We start from the raw sequence: 25,982 nt of genomic DNA, 5'->3' as shown, positions 1-25,982 counted from the left end.
ATCATTGTAGTAAGTTTACTGTAAATCTGAGCCCTCAGAAGCGTTCTTCCATAGATTTCAAATCAAATCTCTGCAGTGTTTTAGTGCCAGTGTTATTCATCACTCACATATTTACTTAGAGAAAAAATTACATTCATTACAGGAAGGTGAATGTCTTACTCCTCACAAGTTTGTTTACTATCATTTTCACTACTCAGCCACATGTTTAATTTTAGTCTAAATTCATCACAGGGAGATGAGTGTCTCACTTCACAGAAGTATGTTTAGAAACTGTGTGACCCATCAACAGTGTTTAGCTACAGAATCAGATTTCTACAACTGATTTAGTGCCATCAAAGTGAAACTGTTCAATGACGGGAGCTAAGCGCTTACTTTTTAACTGTGTGTTGAATGGAACAATAATTTTTCGTCACTATGGCTAGTTTTTTTTTTCAATGCTCAGTTGCCGTTTAATTGCTACTCCCATCCCTCAGAAATTTGATTACTTCTAATTGACAAATCAAAAGTCAGCTTGATTTCAGTATCAACTTTTAAACATTGATTTTAGTATCTCACTCTTCAAATGGGTGTTAAGTTTTAGTCTCACTTTGCATTTTTGTTAATGCCAGTGTCACTATTCTGTTTGTTTCTATCAATCCTACAAATTCTTCTTAACATACCTGTCTCTTTTTTCTGTTTTTTCTGTTTCTTTTTTCATGTCTCATCCTACAGTGTGAATTATGGATTATTAGCATTTTTAAATACATGTTTAGTTTTAGTATTGCTCCTGAGACGTGATCTAACATTGATCTCACTCATTATGTTTTGTATTCTTCTTTTGCTGTTTGTCAGAACACCTCAGAAGTAAGCTCAGCGTTATATTCACTAATTAACAATGTTCAGCAGTAGTTGGTACTGCAGTGTCTCTTATTCTTAAGCAGATTATTTATTATTATTAATTTCTGCAAAACAATTTATTCTTCACTAAACTCACCCCACTGAAATGCAGTGCAGTACCAGAAGCAACTGCACCACAGATGGCGCTTAACTTGCCTCCGTTTACTAGTAACCAATTTTGTGCAGAGGGCGGGCGATTGAAATTGTCCTTCAGTTGAGTGGGTAGAGGACTTTCAGGCTCATCACAATATAGAGAACCCCACTGGTCATCACAGCTGCCAGAAAAAGAATTACAAATTCATACCTATTACAGTCATAATGTCACAAAACTTTGCTCACTACAGACATAACCCACTCCCATTATTACTGCCTTTCAAATAAACAAAGTCTATTTTTTGATTACGACCCACACATTAAACAGACAATTACATATGTGCAGATCCATGTAACACCCTAAATTTTCAGTTACATTTCATCTTAGGTCATTAAGAAGTCATTACTTTCTTGTGAACATCTAGGATATCTTAAAGACCAAATAAATGTTAATAGAACTAGTGTCAAGTTATTGTCTGTATTAACTCACACACAAGTCCCCTGCACACAACGCCCATGTCCACTGCACATGTCCACACAGCCATCACCGATATAGAGGTTGTCCAATGCCCAGGTCTGCTGTTTGTCAAAAGGAGCTGGCTGGTACCAGCGGAAGCGAGTTGCTGGAGATCTGTAGCAAAAAAAGTGGAAAACTTCTGGAGGATTTACAACAAACATGCTGTTCAGACAGGAAGACATGGAACAGGTTAAACTGACCTGGCATAAGGTGGGATGGGTAAGGTAATGCGCCCCCATTTGTTGAAGGTATCCGACAGTAGCACCTTTTGTAGCTGGTAACGCGTGCAGTCTACATTTGTGGGCAAGCAGTCTCGCAGAAGGGGTTCCCAAGTCAAACCCAAATCCTGGGAAAACTCCAATTCAATAGCTGTGAAATCGGACTGCTCAGATCAGACTGACCAGGAGGTGTTTTCCCTGTATCCTACTACACTTTTTCCCTATACCATATTTAAAAGTCAACCACAATTTACTCTTATTACACTCTTCCCACTGCATTTCTAGGGATTTCAAGACCTTTATGTGCTCATTCCACACTGTTTTCAACTAATCTCAGGTTCAGTCACAAATAACTTCCTGCTCATTTTAAGATTGTTTCTGGTTTATTCATTATTTGTATCTCATTCTTAAGCTCATCCAGATCAACTCAGAAAAAATTATGAACTCACCATAACAAGAATTGCTCACGGAACAGGAGGCAGAAAAGTCAAATTGTATAAAAGAGTCTTGTCCCAGTGATATATCTGTGCTTATGGCATATCTTGTGTTGGCTTTCTCAATGAAGGCAAAGGCATCCCCTGAAGAACCACATACTGGCATCAGCGTACCACCTGGGTGAAGCAACCAGGAACGCCCACTGAGTGATGAGAAATCATCTTCCAGAGAACTAATGCCTGAGATGCTGCCCCCAACAACCACCTAAAGGGAAGATCAAGGCTGTTTACACACTGTGAGGAACAGGAATATCACACCTGAGATGATAAAGCAAGATATATAAAACCACATAAGGTGTTTCAACATGAACACAGTCACTTCAGTTATCCTGGTACAAAAACCCTCAATGTATGAACATCCATTTTGTGATAGACAGCAAAATATATAACCATCTTCCAGGTTCAATCCTCATGCTTAATAAAACAATGCATGACCACTAACCTGGTCAATAACCCAGGGACTATAAAAGTGTCCATTTTCTGAGGGCTGCCACCACCGTAATCTTGTGGCAGGGCTGCGGGCTCGCAATGGAATCTCTAGAGCTACAAAGCGGATGAGGTTGCTAGAGTTGCTGAAAAGGAATTCCTGAAGAAGCCCCCAGGAAAGTCCTCCATCCAGGGAATACTGGAGCAACACCGGCTGACTACGAGGATCAGGTGCTCCTTTTCCACAGCCCAGCCTTAGGAAAAACTGGACAAACCTGTTGTGTAAAAGAGTGAATGACAGATGCATTGTCAAGATTAATATGCACCTATTTTTGAGAAAACACACAAAGGAGGAATATATTTGGGAGAACTCAAAGAAAGAAATAAAAATAATAATTAAAATCATAGTTGTCCCACTACCATGGTGCCACCAAGCTCTCTCCTTTTCATCTTCACTAACCACCTAGACTTTCTTTTTCTTCCAGAGTCACTTCAAGGCCAAACCTAGTAATTCCCTTCTAGATTAGACAAGCCTCACTTTGGCTCTAGAGACATTAAACTATAGTCCCCTCTAACCCTGATATCCCTGCATCCTTGACCTCATTTTAGCCAACCTGTTTGTTGTCTAATTTAAAAGACTAGTCAAGGATGATATTTTGCCACCCAGAATAAGTTGTACTGGACTCCTGATAGTCATGGTTAACCTCACCTTTAAAGAAACATCACTGTCTCAGCTTTCCCACCTATAGTTTATTGTGCCATCTACTGGTCTGAACATTTTCTGGTCTTATGCCTGCCTTAATGCCTTGAGCATGGGAATGGTGCTATATAAATATAATCTGCTATTATGATTATTATTATTATTAATGCTCCCATTAGTGCACTATAAACAACTTGTATCTGGTTTATAACTTTTGAGGACAGATTGTACGGTCTTCAGCATTTGTGTACATAGGTACTCTTGCACTACCAGTGTGGTATTCTTTGTCTTGTGAACATTTCTTTTAGGAATTTTCTAGCTCTCACCTTAACCCCCTGGTAAACCCTAGCACATCTATACAAGAAGACATATTTTCAAAAATAATACATATATAAATATGTGTGCATATGTATACATTGTAGTGTGACTATGTATGGGTATATTTTATATATGGGTATCTGTTGATGGCAACGAGTGTTTGGAATAAGAAAAAGCAATACAGGTAATTTTTTTGAGCCATTGCATCTAGCCAAATATACAAGATTGCTATATGCACTTTTACCTAAAAAGGTCCAGTTGGAACAAAGTCTGATCAGATCACCTTTAAAAATCCTTCAAAGCTTAGGTTACAGCACAAGGTCACACTTAGGTTTCTACTGCAAGTCATGTACCAGCACCAGAATATATAGATTAAGCTGCTCCACTGTGTCCATATTGCAGGCAAAGTATGAACTGACTATCAAGGCCAATGTTTGAAATCTGTTCAACCTTTAGTGACCAGACCAGAGCAAAGCTGACACAGACTGGTTAAACTGAGAAATGGTTTCCGATCTGTCAGCTTTACTATGCCGCAAAACACAATGCCAGTAAAAGGACAGTAAGAGATAGGATCAATGCTGCTGGCCTTAGAGCAAGGTGACCTATCAAAGACCCTCTGCACACACTTCTTAGATGTTTCATCCTTCAGCAGGATGATGGCGTGCAATATACAGATGCTATGGTCAGAGCTGTTAAGATGAATGAATGCTGGTGTGTAAGCACTGCTGTGCCCTGCCTTCTCTCCTGACCTTGATCCCATAAAGCACCTTTGGGATGCCCTGGATCACATTATCCAGAGGCATGACCCTGTCCCTATCAGTATGCAACAAGTTTATAAAGCTCTTCAGTAGAAACGGGGTAACATCCCACAAGTATAAATTTAGAGACTCAGTAGAGGAGGCAAGCAGTGGCAGCTACAAGAGGCAGATACTAAAGGACTGCAATATAACCATTATTAATGTTCACGGCTGCTAAAGTTTTCCTGCTGTTTTTGTTGTTTGCCTGTTTTGTTAGCTACTATTCTCATTTGTTTATTGTTACTTCAGAAATGAATGTTGAAATTTCAGTCAGACAACCAGTGTTGCATTTCTTTCTCCCAGTGCAGGCATTTTGTACTATGAATATATGCGGTGTATTTAGCTGAGTATTTATATCCTGTGGCTAGATGATGTTTTCCACTGCCTTTAAGTCCAAATATTCCTTTTGTTCTTTAAGGATCAGCTTATTTGTACAATTGTTCTCTAAGACAGTGTTTCTTAAACTATGGGTCATGACCCAAACTGGGTTGTGGACATGTTAGTAAGGGTTTGCCACATGATTGTGTTATAAAATTAGAGTTCCTCCAAATGACATTTTATGGCAAGTGTCATTTCACTCTCTATTTGACGTACTATTTATTGCCATAGTATGCAATCTGATATGAAGTCTATATAAACAACATCTCTGAAGCATCATAGAAAGCTTTTGTTTCTAAAGTATGACAATATAATGAATATTCTCCACAACATCAACACCCCTCTTACAACCTGGGAAACAATCAGACTGAGATGACTGAAAGCAAAGATATGTATAAGAAAGGCAGAAACAATCAAGCTTGTGAAGTGAAGGGATGTGTGCTATAGTTTGAAATGAAGTAACTTGAGATAATGTTGTTAATACAAACGAAGGCTTCTGGACTGGTATAGAGTAGTTTGATCCATGCATATATGTTTGGCCCAAACCAAAATTTGTGCAATGTGGTAAATAGGTAGTCTTATTCAACCATGTCAAATTCTTTTTCTGCATCCAAAGATAATATCTCCAGTGTGTTAGATTTTATGAGTGAGTACATTACATTAAACAAATGTCAAAGATTACAAGCTAAGGGTCTGCCTTTAATAAATTCGGTTTGATCTAGTGATATTACTGAAGGAAGTACTTTCTCAATCCTTCTAGCTAGAACTTTGGAGAGTATCTTAACATTATTATTATTCCTAAGTGAAATTGGTCTATATGATGCACATTGTAATAAGTACTTATTTTTCTTTGGAAAGATGGCAATTCATGCTTAGTGAAAAGTTTGAGGTAGAATTTTATTGTCTCTAGCTTCTATAAATGTTGCTAATAGTAGTAAAATAGATTTTATTGCACTAAGTGAAACGTGGCTTAGCTCAGATGGCGCAGCTGTTTTAATCGAATCTGCGCCTCCGGATTACAGTTTTACTCGTGCTGATCGCCAAGGAAAGAGAGGTGGCGGATTAGCAAACATTTACTCTAGCAGGTTAAAATGTAAAAATATCAGTTTTGGTAAGTTCAAGTCTTTTGAGTATCTCGCCATTGTTATTCAGGGAGATTCTCACGTTCTAGTATTATCTGTGTATAGACCTCCTAAATTCAACGCGTCTTTCTTTGAGGAATTCTCTGACTTGATGTCAATCTTAATTACGAACTATGACGCACTCTTAATAGTCGGCGACTTTAATTTTCATGTAGATAATCAATGTGACCAAAAAGTAAAAGAATTTATGAACCTCCTGGACTCTTTTGATTTGAGACAGCTCGTTAATCAGCCTACACATAAAGCAGGTCATACGTTAGACTTAGTAATTACTAAAGGACTAAAAGTTGATATAAAGCAGGTCATTGATACGGGTCTTTCAGACCATTTTCTTCTACTTTTTAATATAGAAATAATGATAGAAAACACTCATGAGAAGCATATTGTTAAAAAACGCTTCTTTGACTCATCAGCAACTTTAAAACTTACAAACATTCTAACCAATCAGTCCGTTTATAGTGCCAACTATAATAGCGAGGAGAATGTAAATAGTAAGGTGGAAAGATTTAATACTAAAGTGAGGGCTGCTGTTGACATAGTTGCACCTGAAAAGACAGTTAAAAAATCTTCTAGCATTGTTATACCTTGGAAGACCCAAAGAGTGTCTGATTTAAAGAGAACATGCCGTAGAGCTGAGCGTAAATGGAGGAAGACTAAACTAACTATTGACTATGAGATATTAAAAGTTAAAATAACAGAATACAATAACACAGTCCGTCTTGAGAGGCGCTGCTATTTCTCTAAGATTATAAATAACAATGCTAGTAATCCCAGAGTCTTATTTTCGACAATTGATCATCTGTTAAACCCAGGTAACTCAAAGGAATGCCTCCTAAGTACTTCCAGTAAAACCTGTGAGGCTATCACTGTATTTTTCAATCAAAAAATTAATGATATTAGAAATAACATAGTATATCTCCCCAACACTAAGGATCCTCCGAAACCCCAGTACTCCATAATAAATAAATTAGAGTCTTTCACTAGGATAGATTTACCTGATTTACATAAAATAATTTCTCAAATGAAACCATCCACCTGTGCCCTTGACCCAATACCAACAAATTTTTTCAAAGAAGTATCGGGTGTGCTTAGTGATAATGTTCTTGACATAGTAAATTCGTCATTAGATACGGGGGTCTTCCCAGACTGTCTTAAGACTGCGGTAGTTAAACCCCTACTTAAGAAAAATAATCTCGACCCCTCTGCTCTTGAAAATTATAGACCCATCTCTAACCTGCCTTTCTTAAGTAAAATTCTAGAGAAGGCAGTCATTATGCAGTTAAATGAGCACCTCAATAAACATGCTATTCTTGATAAATTTCAGTCAGGTTTTAGAACAAATCACAGCACAGAAACTGCACTCGTTAAAGTAGTAAATGACTTGCGGATAAATGCAGACAGAGGCCATTTATCTGTTCTCATCCTCTTAGATCTGAGTGCCGCATTTGACACCATTGATCATAATATTCTTAAGAATCGCCTTAGTCAATGGGTGGGCCTCTCTGGCAGTGTCTTAAATTGGTTTGAATCCTACCTGGCAGGGAGAAAATTCTTTGTTAGTTGTGGTAATTATAACTCAAAGACACATGATATTCTATATGGTGTTCCACAAGGCTCTATCCTGGGTCCGCTGCTCTTCTCAATCTACATGCTTCCATTAGGTCAGATTATCTCGGGACATAACGTGAGCTACCACAGCTATGCTGATGACACACAGCTGTATTTATCAATAGCACCTGATGACCCCAAATCTCTTGATTCGCTAACACAATGTCTAACCTGTATCTCAGAATGGATGAATAGTAACTTTCTCAAATTAAATAAAGAAAAAACCGAAATCTTAGTGATTGGCAATAATGGATACAATGAGACTATTAGAAATAAACTGGATGCATTAGGATTAAAAGTCAAATCGGAGGTAAAAAGCTTAGGGGTAACCGTTGATTGTAATCTGAATTTTAAATCGCATATTAATAAGATCACTAGGACAGCATTTTTTCACCTAAGGAACATAGCAAAAGTTAGACCTCTTATATCATCGAAAGATGCAGAGAAATTAGTTCATGCGTTTGTCTTTAGTCGGCTAGATTACTGTAACGCACTCCTCTCAGGACTACCCAAAAAAGACATCAATCGTTTGCAATTAGTGCAGAATGCAGCTGCTAGAATCCTTACCAGGAAAAGAAAATCCGAACACATTTCTCCAGTTTTGATGTCACTACACTGGTTACCTGTGTCATTCAGAATTGACTTTAAAATTCTGCTTATGGTTTATAAAGCTTTAAATAATCTCGCCCCGTCTTATATATCGGAATGTCTGACACCTTATATTCCAAATCGCAACCTCAGATCCTCAACTGAGTGTCTCCTTAGAATTCCAAGAGCAAAACTTAAAAGAAGTGGTGAGGCGGCCTTCTGCTGTTATGCACCTAAAATCTGGAATAGCCTGCCAGTAGGAATTCGCCAGGCTAATACAGTGGAGCACTTTAAAAAACTACTGAAAACACATTACTTTAACATGGCCTTCTCATAACTTCACTGTAATTTAATCCTGACACTCTGTATATCCAATTCATTATAATAACTATTCATTCAAAATTTGTACTAACCCCTACTCTCTCTTCTGTTTCCTTTTCCGGTGTCCTATTGGTGGTGGCTTGTGCCACCACCATCTACCCAAAGCACCATGATGTTCCAACAATGATGGATGGATTAAAAGCCAGAAGTCTGTATAACCATCAGCATCAAGTGACTTCGTGAGAACCCTAACTACAAAGAGGACTATTTCATTTATGTTAGGTAGAATGCCCAAAGGGGACTGGGCGGTCTCGTGGCCTGGAACCCCTACAGATTTTATTTTTTTTCTCCAGCCTTCTGGAGTTTTTTTTTGTTTTTTTCTGTCCACCCTGGCCATCGGACCTTACTCCTTTTTATGTTAACTAAGGTTGTCTTATTTTAATTTCTTATTTGTCTTTTATTCTTCTTTTCTTCATTATGTAAAGCACTTTGAGCTACTTTTTGTATGAAAATGTGCTATATAAATAAATGTTGTTGTTGTTGTTGTAGTGGAGCTATCTTATGTGAATTTTTTTTTTAATTCCACTAGGTATCCATAAGGGCCTGTTGCTTTCCCACCTTAGAATGAGTTTATAGCTTCTAGTAATTCTGAGAGTGTCAGAGGTTTATCCAGTTCCTCTGCACTAAGAGTATCTAGCTGTAGTATTTGTAATGCGTCAAATAACTGTTTTGATTGTGTTCTATCATCTTTAAACTTGGTAGAATATAAGCACTTATAGTATTCTCTAAATGTGTGGGTTATATTTTTATGGTTAATGATTTTATCTCCATCTGTGTTGGTAATTTCTGGAAGGCAATGATTGCGAACTTCCTGCTTGTGATTTGTTGAGCTAAGATCTTATTAGCCTTCTCCACTTTGTTCATAGTACTGATGTTGTGTGGTATTCGACAAGGATGTTACCTATCATCATAGCTCTTTGCAGTCATCACTGAGCAATTGGCTGTTCACTTTCGAAATAGAACAGAGATAAAAAGGATTACCATAGAAGGACTTGAATAGAAAATATCACTATATGCAGATGATATGGCACTGTATTCTGTATATCAGACTGACAAACTTCCATATCAGCAGTCCCCAATGAACTAACAGAATTTCAAAAGATATCTGGACTCAAAATGAATTTGAATAAAAGTGTGCTTATTCCAGTGAACTCTCTAGCTACGGCCAACAGTGGCGAAGCTAGAGTTCATGTCGCTCGGGGCAGGGCGGTGCTTCGGTTTGCTGCCCTTCAACATATCTGAATATGTTAACCTATTTAAATAGAAAATTAAAATGACATATAGAGAAAAATTAAGATAAATTTTGCATAGATTTATTTATATATAGAGAAACATAAATAATTTTTCACATATAATTTATAAGCATCAACTAAACAAGAATATAGTATAGACAAACTGATAAGCCGTTTTCTATTAGTTTAAAACAATTACACTGTGAAAACTAGAACCAGTGTACTGTACCAGTGATAGGTGGGGATGTTTTCTGAGCAGAGCAAGAATGCATTCAGATTGATAATGAAACAAAATTATAAATTGTAAATTAGTTGTTTATCTTCCTATAAATTATTATCGGTGTAATGTTTATGTTTATTTTTGTTATTGCCTCATAAATTTCAACTGCTGTGTCTGATGCCGTCACAGAAGGGCAGTCTGAAAATTATTTTTGAAGCATTTATGGATAAAAATCAGAGAAATTTTACTTTTTCATTCATGAGTGATATTTTTCAGAACCCTGCTGCTTACACACGAATTGTACTGAGCCTTTTGGCCAAAAATGCTGCCTGGGGCAGACCGCCCCCTCCACACACCCCTAGCTACGCCACTGGTTCCCAAACTTAATTCTGGGGATCCAGTGTTGCTGCAGGTTTTTGTTCCAATCAGATTCACAATTGGTGATAATAATCGATAACAACTGATCTCATTTAATTGGCTGGTCTTTTTTGCTCTTCTCATTGCTCTGCATTCAGAAAAACACAACAGTATGATTTTTACATTTATAAGACATTTATAAATATTTCTATTTTTTTTTTCTAAAGCAATAAATGCTTAACTCTCTTTTATCGTTTTCCTATCATTTTTCTCTTTTCCTGTGAGTTTGCTCCCTTCATTTAACCCTAATAGTGACAATTAACAACCAGTACACAAGACACCCCGGGATGATGAAAGCAACAACGACTTCACTGTCAAACCCACTAATTACTGAATAATCAATTATATATCCAGAATACCGGGAAAAGTAGAATGAAAATTAGGTTGAAAATACTGTTAACAACTTAAAAAATACTACATATTCCCCATATAACTACAACTTCCACATATAACTGCTTATTATATTTTAATAAAAATCTACCAAACTTAGTTTGTAATTTCTACATTGACTCTAAAACACAGAAACTATGAAATAATGACTCACTTTAATTAGGCTTAGAGTCCAATGAAAAACGAAAATTGGTTGGAACAAAAACCTGCAACCACAGTGGGTCCCCAGGATCGGGTTTGGGAACCACTGCTACAGCACATTATATTAGACTGGACACCTTCTCATTTATTTTAGTAGATCAGTTCAAATACCTAGGGGTAAACATCACAAGTAAATATAAAGATCTTTTTTCAACAAAATATTGCTATCTGCATGGAAAAAATTAAATAAGATGTTAACAGATGGTCTACCCTCTATCTCACATTAGCAAGGATAATCAATACTGTTAAGATGAACATCCTTCCCAAGCTTCTACTTTTATTTCAGAGCAACCCCATATACATTAAAAAATCATTATTTAAAAAATTATATTTAATTATAGTCTCATTTACTTGGAATTTGAAACATCCACACATCCAAAGAGTGACTTTACAATGACCTAAAGCGGATGGGGGCATGGCTCTACCTAACTTTCAGCTTTTTATTGGGCAGCAAATAAATAAGCTATAAAGACCTCCAGTCTCATGTATAGTGCCTTGTGTAGAATTAAAAAAAAAATCAGATGCATAAAGCTGTGTGTAAGCAAAGTTCTACACACTTTCCCTTTGTAAATCCCAATCAATGTGAATTTTAACACACATGCACAATCCAACAGGCATACCCTGACTCCTCCCAGAATTTTGCCTATTCAAATATGCAAATTAATATAAATAGCCCCTTCCATTCCGTGTTTTGTTAAAAGACAACGGCCAAGGCATGTGAAAAAACTAAGAATTTCAGCAAATGAGAAATGAAGATCCTGTGTAGTAAGGTGGAGGCAAAGAAAAACATACTATTTGGTGGCTTAAGCAGTGGTATAAGCAACAAAAGGAAACAGATGGAGGGGAACAGCATGGTGGAGGCACTCAAAAGTTCAAGTTCAGAAAGTCCCACAGTCCTCAAAATAAAGAACCAGATATCAAAGTCGACATTAATAGTCGAGTTGTAGCCCACTGGTTGAGTGTCAACACTACTGGAGAAGGTGGCTGAATTCTGGGGCTCACACCATTTGAGCCCAATTATTGGCGAGATACTTCTATATGTCGCCACAACATTAATGAGACCATTTTTGCATCACAGATAATTTTCACATTAATAGAGTGGAAATGCTTTCTATTTACATAAGCAAATTCATTCTCTAAAGGCACCTTTGTAGCAATGTGCGTGCAGTCAATCACTCAGATTACATTTGGAAAACTGAACGTTGCTGCAGTTTGTACTTTGATGTTTGCCCATTCAACCGCAGTGTAAAGAAATCTTCTATATCTGAATGACAAGCAGATACAGGTAATAACATCCCATTCAGCTAGCATGGTGCGACTCAGTGATGACAGAGAAATACCTGATTTGTCAGCTAGTTCACGTTGAAAAGCACATATGGCTAAAAACTCGAAGGTGGACAAAACTTGCAAAGGAACAGGTAGAGCACAACTCCCCAAAGTCTGCCTTTATAAAGCTGGCTCCAGTTCACACACAGCGCTAAGAGGATAGGTCTTGGAAATGTAAAGCAACTTAGAAGCCATTCATCATCATGGGGCAAGAAATCAGCATGATCTCTAAATATTTACTCTCATTTAATTCTTACATTTGCAATGCCTTCCAATGATACTAAAGCAGCCATGGTAGTTGGAATAGTTTGGCTATTCTGTGCACCATTATATTGTTAGATTACAATTAAGAGTTTTAAACTTGTAAACGACGTGCAATTAATTTTGGTGTATTTAATAAAGTCTGTGTCATGGATGTGAATATAAAGAAGAAAAGGAAACCACACAGAAACAGTAGCACTGTTTTGATGTTGGGTGCTGCCTGTTTACAAAATCGAGCAAAAAGGTGTGTGCGCAAGGTCTGAGGTTGCCGTGGCACTGCAGTAAGTTTAGTTTGTATACATCTTGACATAAGCATGGAAACATATGTAAGCAACATTTTTGTGCATACGAACCCATTTATATACGAAGCCCCTGGATATTAACACAATGATGAATATAAACAAGCCTGGTCTACGATAGAAATAAAATCTTGCTGTACTTTTTTATATGCCCTACTTTTGCCCCAATAAATACAACTTATCTTCAATATATTGTTAATCCAATTGTCCAACAATCACTTAGAATATGAAACCAATGCAGGAAGCACATTAAGACAGAGAAGCTTTTACCTGTTGGATCTCTACATTATAATCACCTTTTTCTATCCTCTCAAACCTTCACAGAATTTAATGTCTGGAAAATGGCCAAGATTAAAACACTTAGAGATTTGTATATAGATAATGTCTTTGCAGCTTATGAACAATTATGCTTCAAATTAAACTTCCTATCCACACAATATTTCCTCTACTTTCAAATCAGAAACTTCACTGAAATGTCAAAATGAAAACAGCAAGAGCAGAATAAGGATGAGAGTAACTTTGGGGTGTTGTGTACAGTGAGTCAAAAGAGTAGGGGTACATACAGTGCATCCAGAAAGTATTCACAGTACATCACTTTTTCCACCTTTTGTTATGTTACAGCCTTATTCCAAAATGGATTAAATTCATTTTTTTCCTCAGAATTCTGCACACAACACCCAATAATGACAACGTGAAAAAAGTTTACTTGAGGTTTTTGCAAATTTATTAAAAATAAAAAAACTGAGAAATCACATGTACGTAAGTATTCACAGCCTTTGCTCAATACTTTGTCAATGCAACTTTGGCAGCAATTACAGCCTCAAGTCTTTTTGAATATGATGCCACAAGCTTGGCACATCTATCCTTGGCCGGTTTCGCCCATTCCTCTTTGCAGCACATCTCAAGCTCCATCAGGTTGGATGGGAAGCATCGGTGCACAGCCATTTTAAGATCTCTCCAGAGATGTTCAATCGGATTCAAGTCTGGGCTCTGGCTGGGCCACTCAAGGACATTCGCAGAGTTGTCCTGAAGCCACTCCTTTGATATCTTGGCTGTGTGCTTAGGGTCATTGTCCTGCTGAAAGATGAACCGTCGCCCCAGTCTGAGGTCAAGAGTGCTCTGGAGCAGGTTTTCATCCAGGATGTCTCTGTACATTGCTGCAGTCATCTTTCCCTTTATCCTGACTAGTCTCCCAGTACCTGCCACTGAAAAACATCCCCACAGCATGATGCTGCCACCACCATGCTTCACTGTAGGGATGGTGCCAGGTTTCCTCCAAACGTGATGCCTGGCATTCACACCAAAGAGTTCAATCTTTGTCTCATCAGACCAGAGAATTTTCTTTCTCATGGTCTGAGAGTCTTTCAGGTGCCTTTTGGCAAACTCCAGGCAGGCTGCCATGTGCCTTTTACTAAGGAGTGGCTTCTGTCTGGCCACTCTACCATACAGGCCTGATTGGTGGATTGCTGCAGAGATGGTTGTCCTTCTGGAAGGTTCTCCTCTCTCCACAGAGGACCTCTGGAGCTCTGACAGAGTGACCATCAGGTTCTTGGTCACCTCCCTGACTAAGGCCCTTCTCCCCCGATCGCTCAGTTTAGATGGCCGGCCAGCTCTAGGAAGAGTCCTGGTGGTTTCGAACTTCTTCCACTTATGGATGATGGAGGCCACTGTGCTCATTGGGACCTTCAAAGCAGCAGAAAGTTTTCTGTAACCTTCCCCAGATATGTGCCTCCAGACAATCCTGTCTCGGAGGTCTACAGACAATTCCTTTGACTTCATGCTTGGTTTGTGCTCAGACATGAACTGTCAACTGTGGGACCTTATATAGACAGGTGTGTGCCTTTCCAAATCATGTCCAGACAACTGAATTTACCACAGGTGGACTCCAATTAAGCTGCAGAAACATCTCAAGGATGATCAGGGGAAATAGGATGCACCCGGGCTCAATTTCGAGCTTCACGGCAAAGGCTGTGAATACTTATGTACATGTGCTTTCTCAATTTTTTTATTTTTAATAAATTTGCAAAAACCTCAAGTAAACTTTTTTCACGTTGTCATTATGGGGTTTTGTGTGTAGAATTCTGAGGAAAAAAATGAATTTAATCCATTTTGGAATATGACTGTAACATAACAAAATGTGGAAAAAGTGATGTGCTGTGAATACTTTCCGGATGCACTGTATAGTGTCATGGAAGTGCTGTATAGTAAAAGCAGTTTCAGTAGCCATAGACCATGTTCAGTGCTTCATCATGTATTCACCATTCTGGCACACTTTGAATCAAAATCTGTAATAGAGGTGCAAAGAAGATTTTCCATTACATTTAATGTACTGTATTTCAGTGATGAAGAATTCCCTTTTGTAACACTACTTTAAAGTGGTTTTGTAATCTATGGTAATGTGAATGTCATGTTTGTTGGACCACTGGGAACTGTAAGAACAGCAGAAAATATGAAAAGGGTGCTACAGGTAATACAGAAGAGGCCTTGGCATTCAGCATGATGTTAGTTAGTAGCATTAAATATTTCAGGCTGGACCGTTAACCAGATTTTTCATCAAGACTTATCACTCTTATAAAATACAAATAACAGATAATATCCATCCATCCATCCATTTTCCAACCCGCTGAATCCGAACACAGGGTCACGGGGGTCTGCTGGAGCCAATCCCAGCCAACACAGGGCACAAGGCAGGAACCAATCCCGGGCAGGGTGCCAACCCACCGCAGGACACACACAAACACACCCACACACACACCAAGCACACACTAGGGCCAATTTAGAGTCGCCAATCCACCTAACCTGCATGTCTTTGGACTGTGGGAGGAAACCGGAGCGCCCGGAGGAAACCCACGCAGACACGGGGAGAACATGCAAACTCCACGCAGGGAGGACCCGGGAAGTGAACCCAGGTCCCCAGGTCTCCCAACTGCGAGGCAGCAGCGCTACCCACTGCGCCACCGTGCCGCCCAACAGATAATATTTTAAGAAATAATTTATCTACACAACTCAACATTTGCACTCCGTTTACTAAATTGCTAAATAAAAACCAGGATATGCTGGACAATTTTCGAACCTTTTAGAAAAATGCACTGATAATGGTTAAGCTTATTTGGAAAACATTTAAAAAATAATGTTATTTAACACAATATTGACAAACTGCACCAGTTTAATTGCTACTTGTCTATGTATGCCTCTGCTGCTATTATACTGTATAATAACACCCTTCTTAGGTCCTAGTATTATACCATTTTTTTTTTTATTTGGACCCTCAGAATAAAACTTTAAAAAAACCCTGCTCTATGATTATTAGAATTAATGAAACCAGAATGTTCTATAATTACATTGCCTTTTCCTGCAGTTGTTAAGGTTAATCAGATGTTATAGTGTTTATAATTGTATGTTTATAGTGTTTATAATTGTGTGTATATCTTCTGGTCCAACTAGCATCTTGCTCTCTGAATACATTTGATTTTGTCTGACCATCCATTCACTTGTCTTTAGCTCCAATAAACTGGTTTTCTGCCCCATAGGCAGATTAATTGTTTTACCTGCGGAAGCATGGAGGAGTTTAGGAGAGATGGCAGTGGAGCTTTTAAGCATATTCTTTAATGCAATCTTAGAAAGTGAGAGGATGCCTGAGAAGTGGAGAAGAAGTGTACTGGTACAGATTTTTAGGAATAAAGGGGATATGCAGAGCTGTAGTAACTACAGAGGAAAAAAAACTGATGAACCACAGCATGAAATTATCGGAAAAAGTAGTGGAAGCTAGGTGATGATTAGCAAGTAGCAGTATGGTTTCAGCACCACAGATGTGATGTTTGCTCTGACAGTGTTGATGGAGAAGTACAGAGAAGGTCAGAAGGAGTTGCACTGCGTCTCTGTGGACCAGGAGAAAGCATATGACAGGGTGCCTAGAGAGGAGTTGTGGTATTATATGAAGAAGTCAGGACAGGCAGAGAAGTATGTAAGAGTTGCTTAGGATATGTTTGAGGAAAGTGTGACGGTGGTGAGGTCTGCTGTAGGAGTGATGGATGCATTCAAGGTGGAGGCTGGATTATATCAGGGATTGTCTCTGAGCTCTTTCTTATTTGTAATGGTGATGGATGGATTGAGAGACGAGATTAAACAGGAGTCCCTGTGGACTATGATGTTTGCTGATGGCATTGTGAAATGTAGTGAGAGTAGGGAGCAGGTTGAGGAGACTCCACCTCTCCAGGAATATGGTCTAGAGATGAGAGGAATGAATACATGTGTGTAAATGAAAGCAAGGTCAGAGGAGTAATGAAGATGCAGGGAGTAGAATTGACAAAGGTGAATGAGTTTAAATACCTAGGATCAACAGTACAGAGTAACGGGGATTGTGGAGAAGAGGTGAAGAAGATAGTGCAGGTGGGGTGGTTGGAGAAGAGTGTCAGGAGTGATTTGTGACAGATGGGTATCAGCAAGAGTGAAAGGGAAGGTCTACAGGATGATAGTGAGACCAGCTGTGTTATATTGGATGGAGGTGGCAGCACTGACCAAAAAACAGGAGACAGAGCTGGAGGTGGCAGAGTTAAAGATGTTAAGATTTGCACTACGTGTGACGAGGAAGGACAGAAATGGAAATGAGTACATCAGAGGGTCAGCTCAGGTTGGACGGTTTGGAGACAAAGTCAGAGAGGCAAGATTGCATTGGTTTGGATTTGTGCAGAGGAGAGATGCTGGATATATTGGGAAAAGGACGCTAAGGATGGAACTGCCAGGGAAGAGGAAAAGAGGAAGGCCTAAGAAGAGGTTTATGGATGTGGTGAGAGAAGACATGCAGGTGGTGGGTGTAACAGAGCAAGATGCAGAGGACAGGAGGATATGGAAAAAGATGATCTGCTGTGGCAACACCTAATGGGAGCAGACGAAAGAAGAAGAGACAGATTAGCTGTTCAATTTTCCTGAAATTTAATTATTTTTCCAGCTGCCCTGGTAAATACTTACTGCTCTTTTATTTTCCAGCTGCCCTTTGTTTATTTGTATGGTTGTCCCTATATATCCATCCATCCATCCATCCATTTTCCAACCCGCTGAATCCGAACACAGGGTCACAGGGGTCTGCTGGAGCCAATCCCAGCCAACACAGGGCACAAGGCAGGAACCAATCCCGGGCAGGGTGCCAACCCACCGCAGAACACACACACACAAACACACGCACACACCAAACACACACTAGGGCCAATTTAGAATCGCCAATCCGCCTAACCTGCATGTCTTTGGACTGTGGGAGAAAACCGGAGCACCTGGAGGAAAACCACAAAAACACGGGGAGAACATGCAAACTCCATGCAGGTAGGACCCGCAAAGCGAACCCAGGTCTCCTAACTGCGAGGCAGCAGCGCTACCACTGCGCCACCGTGCCGCCCCCCTATATATCCAAGAAGGCTTAATTCTAAATTTCTGTCCAGCTCTTCTCTGATCTGACTTCAGGCACTACCAAGCTGGTTGTCTTAAGGTCTTGTTATCTGTTCTTTTGTTTTGAGATCTATGCTATTGTCTAAATATATATGTCCTTATGATAGTATTTTTTACCTGTTCAGTTGATCAGGAGCCTTAATCAGAATCAAGAGCTGTGCTACTCTGATCTATCTAGCTTACCTGAAGTCTAGTTTTCTATATCTTCTAAAATCAAAACAAGTTTCAGGGAACACTGCACTTTTCTTTGATCAGATTGACAAAATGAACTGGAATAACGGATTCTTACTCTTCCTTCATGAGATGTTTCGTTATTTCCATTCTTCATCCCAACCTGGCACCTGAAGCCAAATTTTACACACAGATTTATTTGGGGGTGCTTACCTTGCATTTGACAGGTCCAGATCCATTGTGACCAACATACGAAGGCCCTCTTCACTAAAGAAAAGGTTGTTTCCACTGGGAAGGACTCCACACTTCCGAGATGGTTTTCCTCCACTCACCAGAAGAAAGCGTTCCTTGTCCAGTGAACCTGGGAAACAGCAGCCCAAGCTGTGATCATGGTCTATTAGATTTTCACTCGGGCGCCTCTTTCACCAGAGCTTACCTTCAAAGTCCTCCTTAAGAAAATCTGGATTGCTAGAGCTGCTGATCTTACAACTAGGTCCAGAGAAGCCTTTGTCACACTTGCAGTGAGTACCATTAATGCACAAGCCATGACCAGTGCACATGTCTTCACACTGGGGACCAATGTACACATTGTCCAAAGCCCATGTCATGGGTGACATGCCAGCATTGAAGAATCCTTGGTACCAACGGAATCTCACTGATCTGAAACACATAGTAACAATTGTGTGGGAATTAGTACTTTAGCCACTTTGTTTGAATGCTCATTCTGAGGTTTAAACAGCCCTTTTGTGGACCTCTGTGTGCATATTTGAATTTACACAGAGAGAGATACAATGACTTTACTAAGATCCTTACTAAGATTAATTTTCCAGCATAAATTCAACTCTGCACAATGACAATCAAATTACCCTATAATGGAAGCACTACATACTATAAACATGTGACTCTGAGCTCCAGCACACTTTAAAAATGATTTAGTTTTACTGGAAGTGCTAGATACAAATAATACTTGGTAACCTCAGAATTTGTCTGGTCTTAGTTGAACAAATGGAATGAGGTATGCCTCAGCATTTTAGAGATTCCAATGAGTTTAAAAAGAGATTTGGATCAAATATGTCCTTCCACATTTTTAATTTTTCGTTTAACGTTTTCAAACCATCTCTAGCTAATGCAGCACCTTTCTTATTAACCATCATACTCAAGCTTATAATGCAATAGCTCAGGTTGTGTCCTTGTCACCGTGTCTCTTACTTTGTACACATCTTGTTGAGGCCAGAGGCCCCAATACTGGATTGAAGCACTGAAAGACACCTACTAGCACACTATATAAACTTTAATAATACTTAGTTCCCCATACAGCCAGCTTCGGAACACCCAAACCCCAGCACCTCTGAAGGAAGGTCTCTTACCCACAGAGATGGAGGTTGCCCACATGAATGATTTCGCGTCTCCAGCCCTGTGTGGTGCCAGGGTAGTAGATGCTGGCAGGATGGTGCTCTGTGGAGCAAAGAGAATTCAAGTGGCTACTGCTATGGCAAAGAGGCACCAAAATATGCCACGTGGCACCAAAGTCCCGAGAAAACTCCAGACGCACAGGTTCAGTTGCTGAGCTATCAGAAGTGCAGCCCACATTGATCTGAAGAGTAATAAACCAATTTGAGAAATTAATTAATACACCACAGGCCTGGGGATGGTTTTAATTGGACATAAAATGGGAGTTCAAGCCCAACCTCAAACTGGATGATTGTGCTGTCAGTGACATCTAGATCTCGTGTTGTAATTGAGTGCTCCCCAAGCTCACTGGACACAAATACCATGGCTGTGTTGTCCTCCCTAAAACATTGAAGGACAATATCAAAATAGCTGGCTGCTCCTATAATGATGGGCCAAAGCCACAAATGTCAGTTGGTTACAAGAAAAACTTCCTTCCACTGTTGAGTACTCACTGCATCCCCTTCAGGTAAGGACAATATAGGCCAATGCTGCCCCCAGGATGGAACAGCCAGTTTTCTTCTCGGGGCTCTGTCTCAAAGCTGTCTGTCAAAATCTCAGAGTTGCGGGCACTGTTGCCATCAATGATGATATCATCTATCACCCAGACCTCCTCCTTTTTACCTGGAGGACGAAGCATCAAATGAAGATGCTTTCAGTGGTCAAAGTTAAGAAGCTAAACAATGAGAAGCACTTGATTACACACCTGTGTTGTGAGGCTGCCAAAAGCGAAATCTGGTAGCATTAGTCTGTGCTGCTGCGGGCAAGGGAACATGCAGGAAAAGCCCTTCTGTGGCCTGTGGGAAGTACAACTCATCAAGCAGCTGCCAGGCGATCCCCCCATTCACTGAGAATTGCAGCAGGACAGAGCTTGACCGATCTGGAATCCCTGGCATCAGACAAACAAGACAAAGATAATATCAAATCTCTTTCATAATACTAAGATATCAAATGCCAAGGATGGAGAGAGTTTTGAAATGATGACATCAAAAAATCACTGTATAAATTCTCTTGTGCATGAGAAAAAGAACACATAAGCAGAATTATTATCATTAGGAGAAAGTCCTCCTCATCATTACAGTGTTTTCATTATCAGAGGCGAAGACAATTTCTTGTGCAACATGAAAGTGAAAGATAACTCAATCACTTTCAGAATCAAGACAGAAAATGTAAGTACTGTTAGAGATGTATGATACAAACACCTATGCAGTATCCTTGAAATACAGGTTTTGCATCTAACCAGCATAATCACAATGGTGTTTTAAGAACAAGATGAACTTTGCTACCCCTGAATGAAAAATTCAGTTGATAGTTCAGTATAGCTTGAATAAAATAAAGAAAAAATAAAGAGTAAAAATATCCAAATAAGCAAAAGAAAAACTCTCTTTTGTGCAATTTGCACAGGATCTGTGAATTATATTACCTGTCAGACTAGTACAACAGAATTTATTCTGCAGAAGATGAGCATGGATTTTAAAGATTTGATAAATGCTTTTAAAGAAAAGATGTACATATTTTTCCATATCCTTAGAGCCATTTTGTATTGTCAAGGTCTGCCAGGCCCAGATCTGCCCACCTCTTGTTTTTTTACCCAATTTCATTGTTTTGGGCAGCTTTTTTTGAGCTGAGCCTTATCATTTAGTGTGAGTCATTCACCCATCACAATACCTAGTGGGTCTTGGTATCTCTGTTTTTCATGAGGTTCATTTAGATTGATTTTGGACATCTCCACACTGTTCTCAGAAAGGGGGAAACTGTTGACATCAACAGGGTATATTGTTGAGCAGTAGCAACAGCACTTTGAGGAACTTGTAAATCTGATGCATATGCTATCCTCAGAGATGGCAGTGCTAGAAACATTTTTAAAAAAGGAAACAATAAGTTGTGATCCAATTATTTAGGGGACCACAGTCTACATCTTCCCTGGAAAATCCTATTTTGAGCCCAGAGACAGAGGTGCAGAACCTCAGATCTGCTAGGAACAATACGAATTCCATCCTTGCAATGAAACAGTGAACCAATTCTTTGTCTTTGAACTAATATTTGGAAGGATCACTGGAGTCTGATAATTCTGGTTACTCTATATGTGCTTTCTGGACTTGGTAAAACCTTATGCCCATGTACTAGTGGCATCATGTGGAAGGGTACACCAGCCACTGCTGGTCCCCAGATTTTGCAAAGCAAACGCTGTTTTAGTGAGAATTGTTTTTGCACATTTGGCAACCTCATAAAAACTGCTACACTTTTAAAATTATAATTATTAAAAACAAAACAGTTTCCTGGATCTATGCATTTTCCAGTGCACAATAATTCAAGAGCTGATTTGACTCTGCCTATAGTATTGAGATAGTTCGACTTGGCCAAAATAAATGAACACTTGCAAAGTTTGCGCACTTCCACAGCCACAGCCACAGCACAAGTCAGACCCATGTGTTTAACTCAAGGACTGAAACATATCGGGTCACTTGAAAAGAGACTTCAGTGTTAAACAGCAAATTGAATGTAGTTGAATGTATTATTGTTAAAAACGGGATAATAAAAACAGCTGGAACATGACTAACTCTTTGCTGTACCCTTTAAATATCATACTCCATTTTGCGCAGTGCAATACATGACCCAGTTTGCTAGGTTTGATAGTGGATTTGACCATGATATTCAAGTTTGGCTGGGCAGAAATTGTTTAATTTTAACAAAGACATGTCTCTTGTCAGAAAACAGTGGCAAAGTGGCCCGATGCCATTTGACTCTTTAGAGTACATGTTAAACACCACAGTCCATTGGCATAGATAAGCTAATGTGCCAGGTTTACCATAGAATTAAATTTGTGTTATCCACACTGGAGCTGGAAAAATTCACAAGCAATTAAAATGTGGAATAAGAACTGAAACTTGTGCAAATAAGAAGCTGGCTATGAGCTAGTAAGTAGCTGTGAGTAGTTAGCTAACTAATTTAATTACCTTTCATTACACAGTAGTGCAGTGGTTAGTGCTGCTATTTTGCAGATCCAACAAGCTGGGTTTGAATGTATACATTACTTTTACAAACTTGCCAGCATCCATCTCTGTATACTGTGACTGTGTAGGTAACATTTACCAATATGTCCTGTTCACAGAAAATGATCTACAGTCACACACAAATGACAACACTAAAAACTGAGATGTTAATTAAGCATTTAAAGTGTATTTTTGCTAAGAGATGTCAGAGAGAGAAAGAGTACATCATAATAAATTAACATTGCCATTATTGAGTTGACCAGTCCCTCTGTATTTCCCATACATTTGTCTTAAATTTAAGTATCCTGACTTAATTGTTGTACCCTATTTAAGATTACCAATTTCTTTTTTTTTTTTTTATATTTTTATTTTATTAATTTTCATTGTAATCATTCCATACAAACAGATCCATTTATAACCCAACAAATTTGAAAACAAATCAAACCCCACCCCTGAGAAGGAGAGCTTAGCTAAAGGAAAATTTCTTTAAGCTTTTTAATAAGGCAACATTAGACAAAAGAAGGGGAGAAGTAAATATCTATATAAATAAGAGATGGAGAAGGGAGTTAAATACAATAATAGTTAATTCTCTTATTCTAAAATAATATTGATTAAATCCTGCCAAGTTTTGAAAAAATTTTGTACAGATCCTCTAACTGAAAATTTGATTTTTTCCAATTTCAAATAATATAAAACATCAGTTTCCCACTGACTTATAAGAGGAGAATTAGGATTCTTCCAATTTAACAAAATAAGTCTGCATGCCAAGAGTGTAGTGAATGCAATCACCGTTTGTTTGTCCTTCTCCAATTCAAGTCCATCTGGAAGGACACCAAACACAGCTGTTAGTGGGTTAGGAGGGATTGTGATACTAAGGCTGTCTGAGAGGCACTTAAAAATTTTTGTCCAAAATGATGTTAGTTTGGTGCAGGCCCAGAACATGTGACCCAGTGAGGCAGGAGCTTGGTTGCAGCGCTCGCAGGTTGGATCCTGGCCTGGAAACATTTTGGACAGTTTTAAGCGAGACAGATGAGCTCGATATATAATTTTTTAGTTGAATAATTCTATGCTTTGCGCATATAGAACTCGAGTGAATTCTCTGCTTTGCTACCTTCCACTCCTTTTCTGATATATTGATTAAGAGATCTTCTTCCCAATGTCCTCTTGGATCTTTGAAAGGTAGGGACTCTAATAAGATTTTATATATTGCGGAAATAGTGTTTGTTTCCTCTGAATTGAGCAGTATTTTTTCCAGCATTGTGGAGGGTGCAAGGTGGGGGAAATCGGGCAATTTCTGTTTAACAAAATTTCTAATTTGAAGATAGTAAAAGAAATGTGTAGCTGGGAGGTTAAATTTTGAACGTAATTGTTCAAAAGATGTAAATATGTTGTCTATATAAAGATCTCTGAGCATTTTAATCCCAAAACTTTTCCAGGTATTAAAAACTGGATATACTTGCGAAGGTTGAAAGAGGTGGTTCCCTTGCAAAGGTGCCACTGATAAAAGATTTTCCATCTTAAAATGCTTCCTAATTTGGTTCCATATTCTGAGTGAGTAAAGCACAATTGGGTTATTAGTATATTTGCGATAACTTTCATTTATTGGAGAGCAGAGCAGGGAATATAAAGAAGTACTACAGGATTTTACTTCTATTGCAGACCAAGCCTGTGTATGTGCATTTATTTGTGTCCAGGTTTTTATGGCTTGTATGTTTGCTGCCCAGTAATAAAACTGAAAATTAGGTAAAGCCATGCCACCTTCTGCCTGAGGTCTTTGTAGGGTCGCTCTTCGGATACGTGGGTGTTTTGAGTTCCAAATGAATGAGGTTATTATTGAATCTAACTGTTTAAAAAATGATTTATTGATATATATTGAAATGTTTTGAAATAAAAAGAGAAGTTTAGGAAGGATATTCATCTTAACAATGTTAATTCTTCCGGCTAGAGTGAGATGAAGGGTTGACCATCTATGCAAGTCTTGCTTAATTTTTTCCATACAGACGCCAAAATTTTGTTGATAAAGAGCTTTATGTTTACTTGTGATATTTACCCCTAGGTATTTAAACTGATCTGCTATGGTAAAAGGTAGGGTGTCTAATTTAATATTATATGCTTGTGAGTTCACTGGAAAGAGTATACTTTTATTCAGATTAATTCTAAGACCAGATATCTTTTGAAATTCTGTTAGTGCTGTTAAAACAGCAGGGACAGTGTTTTCTGGGTCCGATATATATAAGACCATATCATCTGCATATAGAGAAATTTTCTGTTCCAGTCCTTCTCTGACAATCCCCTTTATCTGATGAGAATTTCGGCAGTGAACCGCCAGTGGTTCAATAGCGATTGCAAACAACAGTGGCGACAAGGGACATCCTTGTCTGGTACCACGTTCTAGTTTAAAGTAGTCTGAGCAAATTTTATTAATACAAACTGAAGCTTCTGGACTGGTATACAGTAGTTTAATCCAAGCACAAATATTCGGGCCAAACCCAAATTTCTCCAATGCAGTGAAAAGGTAATTCCATTCGAATTACCAATTTCTAACTGTAGAGCATTATGCATATGTTACACTGCACACATGTTTAACTTTGAATTTGATGTACAGTATGGGAGAGCAGTAGATGAAACACAACAAGGTGCGCTTTAATACTGGAAAAATAGCACGGAATTCAAAAATATGAAAAAAGATGTAATTACATGCATCATTCGTTATAATTTTTTCACTCACAATTTCAGGTGGGAGGGGAAGTCCTGCATGGCTCTCACTTTTGGTGCAAGCATCCGGGCAATAGCCATGTCATATTGTAATTAAGGCATCCTAAGGCGAGTTTAGAGTGGCTCAGAAAGGCTTGCTTGATCTTGATTTTCAGTAAGAGTAAAGGCAAGGCCAGTGAATGTTTCATATTTCTATCAAACTTCACAAAGTAGCATTTTCCCATTTTGAAATTAACAGTGTGAAGACGTTGATTATTATGAAACTAGTCATTTAGCCCGTTACAATAACGGGCGCTAGAACAGTAGTGCATAAACATTAGTAGGAACAGTCTA

The 25,982-nt window shown here is 38.7% G+C and overlaps 1 protein-coding gene across 2 annotated transcripts in view; it reads right to left on the bottom strand.

The window, feature by feature from the left end:
• Window positions 1-25,982, bottom strand: part of reln (reelin) — a 147,449-nt gene that overhangs the window by 32,835 nt on the left and 88,632 nt on the right. For both annotated transcript variants that reach the window (XM_051919109.1, XM_028808741.2), the window contains exons 38-48: window positions 20,648-20,830; window positions 20,397-20,565; window positions 20,181-20,283; window positions 19,860-20,086; window positions 18,929-19,152; window positions 18,706-18,853; window positions 2,641-2,899; window positions 2,154-2,403; window positions 1,687-1,855; window positions 1,460-1,600; window positions 974-1,151 (exon numbers count right to left, since the gene is read on the bottom strand). In XM_051919109.1, coding sequence (XP_051775069.1) covers window positions 974-1,151; window positions 1,460-1,600; window positions 1,687-1,855; window positions 2,154-2,403; window positions 2,641-2,899; window positions 18,706-18,853; window positions 18,929-19,152; window positions 19,860-20,086; window positions 20,181-20,283; window positions 20,397-20,565; window positions 20,648-20,830 — 2,051 coding nt within the window. The remainder of the gene's footprint in view (window positions 1-973; window positions 1,152-1,459; window positions 1,601-1,686; window positions 1,856-2,153; window positions 2,404-2,640; window positions 2,900-18,705; window positions 18,854-18,928; window positions 19,153-19,859; window positions 20,087-20,180; window positions 20,284-20,396; window positions 20,566-20,647; window positions 20,831-25,982) is intronic.

This window comes from Erpetoichthys calabaricus, chromosome 1, assembly GCF_900747795.2.
Source record: "Erpetoichthys calabaricus chromosome 1, fErpCal1.3, whole genome shotgun sequence".
NCBI classification, from domain to species: domain Eukaryota; kingdom Metazoa; phylum Chordata; class Cladistia; order Polypteriformes; family Polypteridae; genus Erpetoichthys; species Erpetoichthys calabaricus.
Note: the sequence above shows the minus strand (reverse complement) of the source record. Positions and strands in the feature narration are given on the sequence as shown.